At 40.2% G+C, this 15,175-nt stretch overlaps 1 protein-coding gene across 1 annotated transcript in view; it reads right to left on the bottom strand.

Moving 5' to 3' along the window:
• Positions 1-209: 209 nt before the first annotated feature.
• Positions 210-15,175, bottom strand: part of wdr27 (WD repeat domain 27) — a 49,860-nt gene continuing 34,894 nt past the window's right edge. Inside the window, 2 exon segments of the mRNA XM_059359021.1 lie at positions 210-546; positions 548-600. Coding sequence (XP_059215004.1) covers positions 492-546; positions 548-600 — 108 coding nt within the window. The 3' untranslated portion in view covers positions 210-491.

The raw sequence follows: 15,175 nt of genomic DNA, 5'->3' as shown, positions 1-15,175 counted from the left end.
GATGTCATAGCTCTGTGTGTTGATCTGTTAAGTAGTGGTCACAGCCAGTGATATAGAAATACATCTGCTCCACATACTGGAGAAACAAAATCTGATGCTTGACCATACAGAATGTGGCCAGATGGAGGAGAATAACTACTGATAAATGTTTTTGGCAAATTATCTGTAATTATCTGTAATTCAATCCATAATGCCTGAAAACAATATGGTTTAATACATTGTATGAAAGATATTTCTCGTTCTTATCATGCAGAAACTGAATGTTTAACAAAGATGAGCTTTCACTAATTGAAGCGCAGAAATAGTAAAACACAACAGGCACAAAAACAAGACAAACAAAACCTCTTTAAACTGGTATCTATTTTTGATCTTTATTGAAGCAATAACTGAAAACAAAACCCCTTACTTTCTCCATTCCCAGTAAAAGCCTAGCCAGAGGCTTGGAGCTGCTTTAATGAAACCTGCATGGTCTTTGCAGCAGCCTGCTGTAATTACGCAGTCATGTTGGGGACACTATGCACAGCAGCACTGGTGTCATGAGACAGCCCCACTGCTGGACTGAAACAGTCTCAGCTTCCCATCCAGGGTCCCAGTTAGCAGCTAGGAGAGACAAAGAGAAAAAAGAAAGAAAGAAAAGAATTACATCAGCTTTTACTCTTGTGGATATTTCCCAGGGTGTCACGCATCACTCTCTAAATAGAGGACCAAGTTGCATAACAGCACCTGCTTGCTTAAAGAAGACTAGCATCACAGAGGTCAACATCCATATTGTCTTTCTTATAGAATTTCTTGATTTTCCATACCTGCCATATATCACAAAAACATGAAGCCTCTCAGCCTGAACTTTGTTATATAACTTTGTTTAATCAAAAGTGGGACTTGAGGTTCCTGCCAGCACTAGTCATCATGAGTCAATTGTTTACAGATTAATACAGCACCCTCATATCAATAAACTAACATCAACCCACGCCCTGCAAACCCATTTAAACAAACACACATGCAAACACACACACATGCCACACTCAAACCGACATGTGGATGCAGTACACAGACAAGCACACATGTACACAATCACTTGTTCACTATATTTCTTTGCAAGAAGGAACGATTATCTCATCTGTTTCTATCAGCCAGTAGAGCAGATGAGGGTGAGGGAACATTACCTCAACACTGTGACAGCCAATCAGCAGCACTAGCAATAGGAAACCCTCCATTTGGGGTTGAGAATAAGTCTCATGATATATACTCATATCTGCAGCTGCTCAATGTACAGAATATGATATTGTGGAACAATCATAACTCAAGACCCTTGTTCATAAACAGCTATATTTTCACATATATGTGATGTGTAAGACCAGGGTGTCTGACAAACCATTTCAAATCTATTTCATATGACTTCAAGCCATGGTTATTTGTACTGATTTAATGTCTTATTGGACTTCACAAACCTACATGATGAAAAAATAAGTTAAAACAATCCAACAAGTTGCAAAACAAAGGGGAATGTTTGGGTGAATGTCCAGATCTACTGTGGAGCATACGTTTCATTTATGGTGATTCCGGAGATTTTTTAGGTGGTTGTAAAGACAGAGTATCCTTTTAAAGTATACTACCAGCGGGAATCTCGGAAAACAACCATTTGCCAAGCAGTGATAAAAACCACATTTGGTAACAACAATAGTCCAACATTTTTTCCCATGTACTAAAGTTGTTTTATGCAGGAGAAATCATCTTTTACCAGCAAGCAGATGCCTGTGCTGGGAATGGGAGTCACAATAGCTGAGGATGACTCAAACATACAAAAACTGGGTTGGATTTAATGTTCTTTTGACGGGTGATAGCTGCAGCTTCTCTCCTATACACACACACATACAGGATTTGCAGGTGTGTGTGGAGCCCGAAGACAAGAGGATTTTTTGCAAATAGCAGCCAAGTAAGCACAAACATGTTACACCTACATAAGCATGTGGTATACTGGTGTTTTTTAGCATGTAAAAATAATAAAAAAAAGGCTCTCTAATGAAACAAACAGTTTGACAGCTCATTTCACTAGCTCTTTTGTTTTCAAGAAGTCTTCTTTCTCCATGAACTCCTGCTCAATGACCTTAATGAACAATAGCCAAGCTGTCTGGGTCCTGCCCCGGAGCTGCTAAAATAGCCACTTAAAAACTTAAGAGGGTCAGAGAGCAGCTCCATTAGCAACCACTGCTCTCTTCATAAACAGCTATCCAAAACCATTAGATGTGTAATCGACTAGGCATTACACTTCTCCGTGCAAACATGATATGAGGAGTTGAAGTCACACGCTGGCTTCTAAAAACTTGATTACAACATCATTGGAATTTTAACGTCTTATGCTTGCAGCAAACATCTGTAATCCGACGCATTCCATCTCTACAACCTTCAACCTTTGTTCACCGAGGCTGAAACAAGTCAAGCTGATGAGGACTGAGGATTTTGCACGACCTTCAGGGTCAGAAGTCCAAACGTGCTGATTCACTGTAGACGTGTAGCATGGGGGTCATGCTGGGCCATCACAAGTGAGTTGCTTGTCTTTCCTCAACATCCCATTCTAGGAAACACAGTCTTTATAGGTTTCTCTGTAAAGATTTATTTTCAATGGCAGATATCCTTATGTAACTCTGTCACGACTGATATATCGTTTTTCACGTCATTTACAAGCATATGTTTTTTACTTTTATGAAAAATTTGACTTTTAATAATCTCAAAGCCATGAGAAACAATGTTGGAAATGTTGGCTACTTCCTCTTTAATGCTCTACTTGTTTATTTGTTTTCTGTTTAGTATATGAATGAGTCTCATTCAAAACTTTTTAGGAACTCAGGGATTGTAAATCAGATTAAAACGTTTCACACATGTTACATAATCTAAGTTATTGTCAAGTGTGCTGGCTCAATACCACGGAAAAATACCGTAAATCAAAAGATCAAAGCGGGAATAAAAATCCTGATTAAGACTGCAATGTGGGTTGGATTTGCAGTGGTGAACACAAATATTAGGAATCCAGACAACAGAAAGTGTGCCGTCTGCAGAAACTGGTTTGAACAATAGCTGAGACTTTGAAGATATAAGAAGCAATGTGTTCTCCCTCCCAAAGGATATCATTCATCAGTTGAAAAGTGCAGACGTCACAGATGCCAACATACCGGGATGTTCTGCAGTGTACATGCTGGGAGGGAAAGGAAGATCCACATGAGAGATGGGAAAAAGAGCAGACGGTCACCAGGGTCACCTGTTTGATGAGTTTACAAGTACATGAACTGTTGAAGAAAGAAATACATAGTCTGTTGCTATTGGTAACTTATGTATACTATCCCATGAATATCTTTTGAACTTTCTTCTAATGTTTATCCATTCTTAAAATTAATATATGAAGTCCTATATAAATCTACATTCCAGTTAAGATTGTTTTTCATGTCTCTTAACTATCATGTCTATTAACAATGAGGGAACTGACTGTAATAAAATGTGTTAACTAAAGGCAATGACCAGCGATACTGTCAATGAATTAAACACATTTTTCATTCAGAAACTGTTCAACTGCAACAAAAGTTTCAGGGAAATAAAACTTGCATCACATCAGAGACATTAAATGCTTCACAGATTTTTTTTTCTTTAATATATTTTGCTATTGTTCTTAACCCTTAAATGGTTTCTGTATCCTGAGGGATACAGACATTTGGCAGGCTGTAGGGGGGAGGGGCATCAAGTATCTGCACTTAATATCATGAGAAAGTTTTAAGTGGGGGTGGGTCAAGTACCCAAGTCATGTGACTGAATGGCAGCATTCAAAACTAAATTGATACATTCATGTCAAACTCCAAAATGGCAGCCTACGTGGACAGAGACACTGGCCATGAGGCAAGAGTTGTTATTTTTCTTGTTAATTATGTTTTGGGGGAATTTGTTTTTGAAAATATTGTTCTTTAAGCATAATTTTGTGTATTCTTGTTGAAAAATAATGAATGACATTTACATGTCTTTCATAAACAGGCATTGAATGTCTGTATCTTGGGGGATACGTTGTCCAGATAGGGGTATAAAAACAGGCATAATCACTCTCAGATATACTTATGTTTTGAACCCTATACTCTACAGATAATCAATAATATAAATGTGTTGAATATTGATTACACTTTATTTTACTCTTGAATGTGTATTACTGATTAATTCACCAGTGTACATATGTTTTCAGAGAATTTCTACCAGAAATTTTCTATGGTGCAAGAAAGAGAGAGGTGGCATCTGTTGTGTTGCCACCTGATGGTTCATCTGATTCAGATGAGGGAACCAGTGAAGAAGATGAGGAAGATGAATTATATACAGAGGGCCAGAATCAGGACAGTAGCAGCAGTGACCAGCTCAGTGATAGCTCAAGTGACGAGGCAGAAGAGGGAGCAAACCACAGTAAAAGAGGGAAGATGTTCAGGTAACGAAAAGAGTAGTATAGTGAATTGTTCTGTAAGAGATCCAGTGATTTTGGTGCAGATATTGTCCATCCATCCATCCATTTTCCTCTGCTTATCCGGGGCCGGGTCGCAGGGGCAGCAGGCTAAGCAGGGCATTCCAGACGTCCAGCTCCTCCTGGGGGACCCCGAGGAGTTCCCAGGCCAGGTCAGAGATATAATCCCTCCATCATGTTCTGGGTCTTCCCCGGGGCCTCCTACCAGTTGGACCTGGAACTCCGGGAGGATCCTAACCAGATGCCCAAACCACCTCAACTGGCTCCTTTAGAGGAGAAGGAGCAGTGGCTCTACTCCGAGCTCCCTCCGGATGTCTGAGCTCCTCACCCTATCTCTAAGGCTGAGCCCAGCCACCCTACGGAGGAAGCTCATTTCAGCCGCTTGTATCTGCGATCTTGTTCTTTCGGTCCCTACCCAAAGCTCATGACCATAGGTGAGGGTTGGAACATAGATGGAGCGGTAAATCGAGAGCTTTGCCTTCAGGCTCAGCTCCTTCTTCACCACGACGGTCCGGTACAACGCCCGCATCACTGCTGACGCCGCACCAAACTACCTGTCCATCTCACGCTCCATTCTACCCTCACTCGTGAACAAGACCCCGAGATACTTGAACTCCTTCGCTTGAGGCAGTACCTCTCTCCACCCAGAGGGGGCAGTACCTCTCTCCACCCAGAGGGGGCAGTACCTCTCTCCACCCAGAGGGGGCAGTACCTCTCTCCACCCAGAGGGGACAGTACCTCTCTCCACCCAGAGGGGGCAGTACCTCTCTCCACCCAGAGGGGGCAGACCACCGTTTTCCGGCAGAGAACCATGGCCTCAGACTTGGAGGTGCTGACTCTCGTCCCAACCGCTTCACACTCGGCTGCAAACCGCCCCAGTGAGTGCTGGAGGTCCCAGCTTGATGAAGCCAAAAGAACCACATCATCTGCAAAAAGCAGAGATGCAATTCTAAGGTCACCAAACCGAATCCTTTTCTCCCCCGGCTGCGCCTTGAGATCCTGTCCATGAAAACCACGAACAGAATCGGAGACAAGGGGCAACCCTGGCGGAGGCCAACACCCACCAGGAACATGTTTGACGTTATGCCAAGTATGCGGACACAGCTCTCACTTTGGTTATATAGGGACCGGATAGCTCGTAGCAACGAGCCCGGTACCCCATATTCCTGCAGTACCCCCAACAAGACTCCCCGAGGGACACGGTCGTAGGCCTTCTCCAAGTCCACAAAACACATGTAGACTGGATGAGCAAACTCCCATGACCCCTCCAGAAGTCTCACAAGAGTAAAGAGCTGGTCCGTTGTTCCACGGCCAGGACGAAAGCCGCATTGTTCCTCCTGAATCTGAGGTTCGACAATCGGCCAGAGCCTCCTTTCCAGCACCCTGGAGCAGACTTTTCCGGGGAGGCTGAGAAGTATATTTTTTTTCCTTTTCAATAGGTGGAGAAAAACTAAATTTGAGCACCAGTGTACAGTTACATCAAGTTGCTTCACTGCACCAGATGAGCTATCCACTCCACTGACATACTTCTCCAAATTCTTTGACGACGACATCTTTGAGACTATTGCTCACCAGACAAACTTGTATTCATGTCAGCTCATTGGAAGCACCATCAACCACTTTTTTGAAACTTTGTATACAAGACATTAAAAAGAGTAGCTAATGAATTGCTTATAATATGTTTTTAAAGTTTCCAAATGAAATATTTGAATAATTGTAAAATGGTAAATTTATACCCTAAACGGACAATGTATCCTGGGAGATACAAACTGTAAAATGAAAAATAAAGGTCATATTTTGAAAAAAATTATGAAATTGTGTTATTTTAGCCTAGATACATTAGAAAATAGCAATTAATTATTTTTCCCAAAATTTTACATGTGCTTGCCCATTTAAGGGTTAATAAAAGTTGGAATTAATCGAACTCTTAGCTCTTATCCTATTTATTATTATGGCAATTAAAACAATCTAAATAAAGAAAGTATCAGTCCATTTATATCTGTCCTGCTCATCCATCTGTCTCTGACAGTCAAGGTAGATGTCATTTATAAGGCCTGGACAGATCAATCTACGCCAACACGGAGAAACACAGATACGATCAGACTGACAGCATTCCATGGGTTTGCTCCAGACGCTTCGAGTTGAATTTCTTTCTCGAAGAAACACCCAAAATACAAAGAATAGTTAATGTTTATTGAGGCTGACACAATCACAGAACACGTTATTATTTCAATGTGACAGTGTTGGAGTGCTAACCCTGTCAATATCTCAGCCATTTCAGAGGAAAAGTCTAAAGGGGAACTTCTGTCTTTTAAAGCGAGGGAGCTGCAGTCGGGGCGTGTGCCGTCAATCTGCATCCACTAAAAGTGCTTGTTTTTGCCACTCACACGCGATTTTGCCATTACCAAAATGTTTGGATAATGAATGTGAAATACTGACTGGGTAGTCTACTGAACACATATTCTCTTAAATTCCTCTTCAAGTAGCTTCTACACACTTTAATTAATCATTAATTCTGTATCCATATATTGGTATGATAAAGACTTTTTATGAGAAGCTGGATACCACTGACTGGTCATTGTTTAGAGTCCGGTTAGCAAGTCCATTGATACTTTTTGTAGATGTTTTAAATCCAGGTGATATTTCAGATACTCTCGATGAAGACAGTCTTTCTGTTTCTAAGACTGCAGATAAATACATTTTTTTAAAGCGATTAAAAAGCTAAATCACCATCAAATGATAGCTGATGGGTTCCCAGATTGAATTTCGGACAAGGCATACTGCACATGCTGAGGCAAAGAAAGGACAACACACTAGTACCTAACACCAACTGATAAAGATTCATTTTAAAATTAAGACTAATTTTAAAATTGAGATTCATTTTAAAACCCACTTTTATTTATTGGTTTTTACCCAGCATGAGACTCGCTTTATTTTAGTTGTTTTTGCGTGTTTTGTTTTTATTGTTGGTCTGTCCTGCCATGTACAGCACTTTGTATCAGCTAACGCTGTCTTAAAGGGCTCTATAAATAAAGTTGATTAAAATAAATAAATAAAGTTGATTGAAACTGCTGTCTACTACATGTTAAAAGTAATGATACTTAAGAAAAACACATTTTGCAATTGGACCCAAAGTCTTTATTTTCTTACTTCCTGTTCATTGCCTTCCAGCTGTGTTGAACACAGGCCAGTTGGTTTCGGAGAGGCTGTCTCAGCTCAGTCTGTGTCTCACTCTAATGTGACATTCTGGAGCAGACGGCAGAGTCCACCTCTGTATTTGCTGTCTGGCCACTACAGTAAGAGGAGAGCGTTTTGCTCTCTGGGGTCAAACAGAGAGGAAAGGAAGAGATAAAATATGAGAAGAAAAAAAAAAGACCAAGGGGTGTAGATGGCTTTTTTAAATGCCAAATGGCCACAAATGAAAAGATACAGTAAAAAGGTCTAGTGGGAGGCCAGCTGCATTTTTTGCTTGCCTGCAAAGAGCACAGATGATACATGCTGACATATGGAGACAAGAGTAGCACTCAGCTCGAAATCCAGTGAGATGATTCACTCATTGTTCATCTTCCTGGTCGGGACGATAGAACATGTTAACTTTTAGAGACAGCTGCTTGTGTCAGTATGCGGTCACAGTCCTACACTAACTCCAACACATGAAGTGCAAATGACTTCAGAAACTTCCCACCAAGTCAAAGGAAGAATCTTAAAACATTTATGTTTAATACTTTCTTATTTAAGTCTGATCCTATTTCTATTGAAATAAAAATACTTAAAGAGTACCGGATTTTGTTTCCTTCCGGATCCCCTTCCAACAAACACACATGGATGCGTTTAAAAACTGACCAGATATGTCAGAGTGCAGCGGTGTCTCTGGGGTGGAGGGGGGTTCAGTGTTTTGCTCAAGGATACTTTCACAGAAACAAACACACTTGTTAAACAACAGGAAGCCTTGCTGGCCATGATTTAAGTTTGCTTGTTTTCAACCCATTTTAATTGGAGATTTTGTTCATGTCAAAAAACAGTTTGTTTCATAGTTTTCAAGCCTAAATTTAGATTGACTTTTAAGCAAACAAAAAGTTTGTTCAAAACTCTGCCTGAAACAAGTGCACCTGGTTTGGGATTGCTTAAAGACTCCGTTTTCATTTGATGGCTCTGGCTTGTAAATATCTCTTACTGCACCATCCTGTGCACATCCAGCCAGTCCCCCTCAGCTAAAAGTTACAACTTTTACAAATTTTCCGATTCGTATAGCATGAGTAAAGTCTCATAAAGGCTGACACAACATACATAAACTTTTACACCAATGTCAAGGCCTTCTCTTTCTTTACTCTTGAATCCATTGTAAGTTTCCATTAGAAAAAGTACCTTTTCATTTCACACTTACTTACAGATATTTACTGTCTTTCAGAGGCTGATGCAGGCTAAGTTTTAAGGTTACAGTGATGATACTGGTATCATATGAAACTAGACATGATTCATATATATTAACCATGTCATGATATCTTGTCAATAAGGGGCATAAATAGTGCTCCAAAGTTTAAAAAAAAACCCTGACATGGCCATTTCCAAAGGGGTCAGATCACAGCACTGATTTTTCTATGATGTTCCTCAAGGTCCTAGTATCTTAAAATTCAGATGTCGACACCCATTCTTTATGATCTCAGAGATAAAAAATCTCTTCTTACACGAACAAGGTGGTAGAAAATCAATATCTGAAAGAGAACTTACAGTTATATATGAAGGCTGATTTGTAACCAATCTCAATGCTCATGTGATTCAGTATCAAAAGGGCAAACACATCCCAAACCCCAGACAAAACATACAAAGAAGCCCTTATTAGTCAATAAAATAAAAATCATATTTAATGTAAAAGGTCACCAATTAAAACTCCATCGAGGTAACAATAGACAGGAGGTTCAACAATTTATATATTTTTCAAAAATAAGCCAGAATAGTTTTGTCAGCATTCAAAATAATTAAGGAACTACGATTGCACACAAAGGGCCTCATTCATGAAACGTGAGCAGAACGAATTTGTGTGTAAACCGTTCGCAGACGGAAATTTACGTGCATCTCCGCATTCATCAATATTTTAGTAGCTCCGATCTTTTCGTAGCTACTAACAAAATCTACACATGCTGCTGACCACACGTAGTGCTTGTGTAAATTTAAGAACGCATATAAATAATGCTCGTCACTGTTGGAAATTACAATTTTAATTCATAAATCGTTCTGTTATGTACACAATACGCAGATGCCTTTGAAACATGTGATATAAACATGACAAACGATTAAAAATATAACATATTTAGTTAAATTAGTTGGCAATTGGCGGGATTAAGATTCAGATTAAACTCATAATTGTGAATTATCTATGTAAATTGACGCATCCTGCCTGCAGTTCTCAGAGGTATCATTAAATTAATGCCAGATATCCAATTTCCATACGGCGCACAACGGCAGACAGAAGTAATGCAGGGGTTCAGCGCAGTTGCAAACATGCCAGGTGTTATCGGTGCCATAGACTGCACACACGTACGCATCAAGGCTCCATCCGGTGATGCATTTGCTTACATTAACCGGAAAAACTTTCATTCCGTGAATGTGCAACTGATCTGTGACGCAAAGTGTGTGTTGTTAAACGTTGTGGCACGGTGGCCCGGTGGGACGCATGACGCATTCATCCTGCGTAATTGCGCAGTTGGCACGCGTTTGGAGGATGGAGCTGTGAGAGACGGCTGGCTCATTGGTAAGAATATAGCCTGCATAATCACATGTGTGTGTTATATATGGACTTACCTTTCTATATCCATAGGGGATAGGGGTTACCCACTGACGCCGTGGCTTATGACCCCACTGGCCAGCCCGCAGACACCACAGGAGCATACAATGAGGCGCACGCGGCTACTCGGGCCGTTGTAGAGCGCACCAACGGGGTATTTGGACTCTGAGCGTCCTCCTCCTGTGGCAGATGTACTTTTTTTGTGTGCGCTAATGCGTTTCTTTGCGTCAAGTTTAATGTCAAACCATTTACGTTTAACCTCGGACGTAGTTCTTTGCACTACAGAAACCACATTTACTGCGTCCGTCACCTCCCTCCACGCTTTCGCTTTGCCTGTCCCTGTCACACCACTACTAACAGATGAAAATAAAAAATTTTTTTTGGACTCCACTTCTCCCAAAATAACTTCAATCTCCGCTTCGGAAAAATTCTTTTTTCTTTCTCGTTCTTTTTTTCTTTGTGCCATGACTGACAGGTCGACAGGATGCCTCTACACACCTCCTTATATGGTGGTCATTAGCAATTCATGGGCGGGGTTCATGCTAATTGCTGATTATCGGGAGCGCGCTGCCACCTTACGATGGATTGGCATTCATGATCATACACACGTGTTTACGATCAGATCTGAGTTTCCCGCGGCGTTCATGAATCCGGAGTAGGTTTTTAGTAGCGTAGGCTTTTATGTGCAAATCTACGCACAAATCTACTAACGTTTCATGAATGAGGCCCAAAGAGCGCAGACCTCCGAAAAGGCTAGAAGAAAGTCATTCTTCCAACTTAGGAGTGCTTGTGAGCTTTAAGTCGTAATTTAGAAACAACACTGACACACCAAGGAACATGTGTCTTCATGAAAATGGGGTCAGTAGTTTTGCTGTAATCCTGCTGACAAACAGACAGACCTAGACAGACAGACAAACCATACCGCTAAAGATCACCTCTTTGGCAAAGGTAATAAGACAGGACACTCCACTGTCCTTAATAAAAAACCCACTTCACTATGCTGACTTTTGGCAGAGACTACAAAGACGCCTTCACTGCTGATGTGGAACAATGTAATTGGAGATATTGACAGCTTGAGATGAGACAGTCCAGAAATCTTAGTATGCCAAATAGAGCAGAGCCCCATAAAGTCTATTTCTCTAGTCTGACCTAGTAACCTGTTTCTCTGAAGTTACTGTTGATTCGCCTCCGGCAACAACATTTTTTTTACCTTTACTTTCGATCATAAAGCTTTAAAATAGTTTTAAAATCCCTAAAATCATTGGAAGAAGAAGCTTTAGATACACTATAATCATTTCTTTGTTTCCATGCGGTACTCAAATTGGACACAGCTTAGTTTGCCTGCCACAACTCTAACGCAAAAAGAAAAGAAAAAAGAACAACTTATGTGCTGAACCTACAGACATAATATCACTCCGGCTGCAAGTGTGTAAATACTTTGCAAGTAAAAGTTGCATGTCTACTTTTATGGTAGCACATGTAGGTCCAACACAGAAGCGCTTGCAAAACTTTACAGAGGTATGCAATGTGAAATCCCACAGGATTTTACAAGACAACAAAGTGAGGTGACAGTAAAAGTTGGGATCTTTCATTACAGACTAAGTACAAGAATAAACCTGAGGGAATGAACCCCGGAGGTAGATCAGTCTGCTTGATGGTCTTTTAAGTATTCGAGTGGAAAACATGAGTGAAAAATGAGTGGAAAATATGCATTGCATTATCTGTCTGTGCCTTGCATCGGAGGGTTCTCACAGCAGTAAATATGGAGAACATCTGGGCCTCAAATGTGGCTAAAAAGCAAGGTGAGCACAGGTTGGGGACACTTTTTGCACATATTTTGACATCATATTTTGGTAAGGAGAAAGAGCAGGCTCAGGAAATACATGTTAGGATAATGATATCACATGGCCTTGGTCTCAGTTAACTGTAAGACTGACCAGCCATTTCCCAGGACTTTTTGAACTTCTAATCCCTTTTTTATTTACACGGCTCTTTTTTTGGCCACAAACAGTAGAAAATAAAGACAGATATGTCTGCATCCATTCCAGTCGGACATTCGATCAAGCGTATCAAGTTTAACTAGAAGCAGCCTCACAAGTTGAGCCAACAACTTAATATATCGGTCGATCTACTGTCTGAGGAATGGGAAAGAAACAGTTTTCATATAATGTGAAGGGAACTTTTATCTCTGAGCCATCAGTGTTTTTCATCTGTGAGCTGTACAACAAGTCCATACCATGTTTAGCAGCCATGTAAATCTGCAGCAGTGTAGGATGCATCAGCAATGTTTCACTAATTGTTTACTGTATTTTTGCCCTTTTCTTCACCAAATTCCAAAAACTACACAATTTATCCTGCACTGCTTATCAAGTGTTTTTATTTATATAACTTTGCAGGATGTCAAATGTTGAAATCATAAGCATAATAATGGATCACGATTACACTTGAAGCTACCCATCTTAATACAAATAATATTACTATGTAAATGTAATGCGAATGAGAAGGGCACTCAGAGAGTGCAGACCTCCATCAAGACATGCCCTGTCTCACACACATTCCAGCTTGAGGGGGCGTTCAAGTGAATTTTCACAGTTGGTAACTCATCTTTCTGTTTATACCAACACCACATGAATGCAGTACAAATGCATCAATCTTGCAATGTTGACAAAAGACAAAAATAATTTGTGTATCTGGCATATGATTCAGACCCACTCCAAAAGTTTATTCCTTTGCCCATGCGTCACCCCTCTGTCAAATTTGATGAAAAGTAGGCCAGCAGTTTTTCCTAAATGCTGCTGACAAACAGACAAACAGACTGGCCCTCATTTATCAAACGAGTGTAGGAACGAGCACAGATCTGAGTGTATATTTCGTCTTACGACAGGGATCACTTGGGATTTATTAAACATCTCTTCAATCACAGCGTAAAAATGATTGGCTGTTGATAAATGTGGTGGCTCGAAACGAGCGTCATTTAAATGTCACGCCCTAATATATACCCGATTAAGAAGGCTCGCCTCCAGAGTTTACGACACCGAAGGACGCAATATGGCCAAAAAGAAGATCCCCCCCCAAAGTCAACTTTTTTATCAAAGTGCACCGTTACAAATAACAACAGGGGCAATATAGACATATTACAGAAATACGCAGCGACGGAGGTTTATTAAATAAAAGTACTTATAGTTATAAACTCAAACAAGTTCAGTGAATATTTTACATTTGGAGCACAGACTTAAAAGTTTCCACAGCTTTTTGGTTGAAGGAGGTAAACAATGTTTTAAGGTAAGTTTTAATACAAAGCATAAAAAGTGAAAAGGAAGGAAATCAGTGGTGCTGTCAGCAGAGTAGCGGACCATTAACTCCCGGCGAAGTTTGAGTAATTCATTTATACATCGTTATATATAAAGCCTAATAATCTATATAATATCCGAATATTGCTATTATTGTGATGGAGATATATTATTCACCTCTTTACATTTACTAAGAATGATGTCCTAGTTAGAGGAGCGTGTGGCAGCGCTGATTGGAAATGTTTATATTCGTGCACCTCTGGTGTTGGAGGAGACGCTGACGCTCCAGTGTCGGAGCTGGATAACAGTAAACAGCAGAAGACAACAACATTTAATATCCTCGGCTGGTATTCTGTTTAAAGAATTTCAGGATCGCAGGGTGTATTTATTTTGGATTATGTTTTAATGATAAATGATGTAGTCTAAACATGTTTTGCTTTGTCACTATTAAAAATCAAAACACCACAGAGTTTGATCACCTCCAGGCATCGATACTATAGTCTCAGATCAATTCTCCAACTCCAACTTCACGCTGACTCAAATGTGCGTACACGAGCTGAGAGCAGACGTGAGATCTGATCGTACCCTCCGCTCACGTCCAAATTGATAAATACCGAGGCTTGCGTAGAAATGATCTTACGCCCACTTTACGCTCACTTTCTGACGTACGCTCGTTTGATAAATGAGGGCCACTGAGTTGAAAAAAACCCTTCTTGCTGGAAGTAATAATATCATTAGTACTGGTAGGAGGTAATGATTTTACATAATATTTGTATAGATATAATGGGTCAATGAGAGATATCTGTCCATCTGCTTGACCAGTTAGCAAACTGAGGAAAAATATTGTGGAAAATGCTAGTAGGTGGACATGAGTAGGGATTGTTCAGTTAGAATACTATTTCCTAAAGACTGAGCTGAAAGCATGAAGTATGAATGTCCACTCTTCACTTTAAGCTAACACGGACAAGAAGTCCTAAAAGTGCTTTGGATGGAATCACAACATTTACTGAGCACACATGTCAACAGAAAGTTCTCTATGACAACTGAACAAACTGTCCACGAATGAAGACTGTGTGAGATAGTAGAAAACTAATAAGTAGACCTTGGGTTGGGTTTGTTTTGTCCAACCAAACCTGACAAGTTCATTCACAGTATGTTAATCTTTCAATTTCATAAAGTTTCATTTCAGGTTTCTAAGAATTTCAGAGGTCTTCCTCCCTCTACAAAGTCCTGAGAAAGATTAAATAGGCCACAGTGAATGTTGATTTCAGTCACTGATCAAGAACAGCCCTTTCCCTTCGGGTGGACAGACAAAAAGGTAGCTGTTCAGTGGTGAGTGCACATGACTGTGCAGCTGTGTGCTAATTGCATTCAGAAAATTGCTTGACAAACACTGGAGCAGACAGTTAATTCAATAAACTAAAGCAATACTAGTTATTGGTTAGTATGACCAGGCTGGTTGATTTAATGAGCAACTATTTCTGTTCTTACAATTAAAATCTGAATGAGAAAGACAACTACAGTACCAAAGTAAACATAAAGCCTAAAATAATAGTAAAAGTATACTGAAAGTCTCTAAAATTCTACTCACACACTAGGTATTTTACCTTAAACTTAAGT

This window comes from Centropristis striata, chromosome 20, assembly GCF_030273125.1.
Source record: "Centropristis striata isolate RG_2023a ecotype Rhode Island chromosome 20, C.striata_1.0, whole genome shotgun sequence".
In the NCBI taxonomy this organism is placed as follows: Eukaryota; Metazoa; Chordata; class Actinopteri; order Perciformes; family Serranidae; genus Centropristis; species Centropristis striata.
This window is presented reverse-complemented; position numbering and strand designations above follow the sequence as displayed.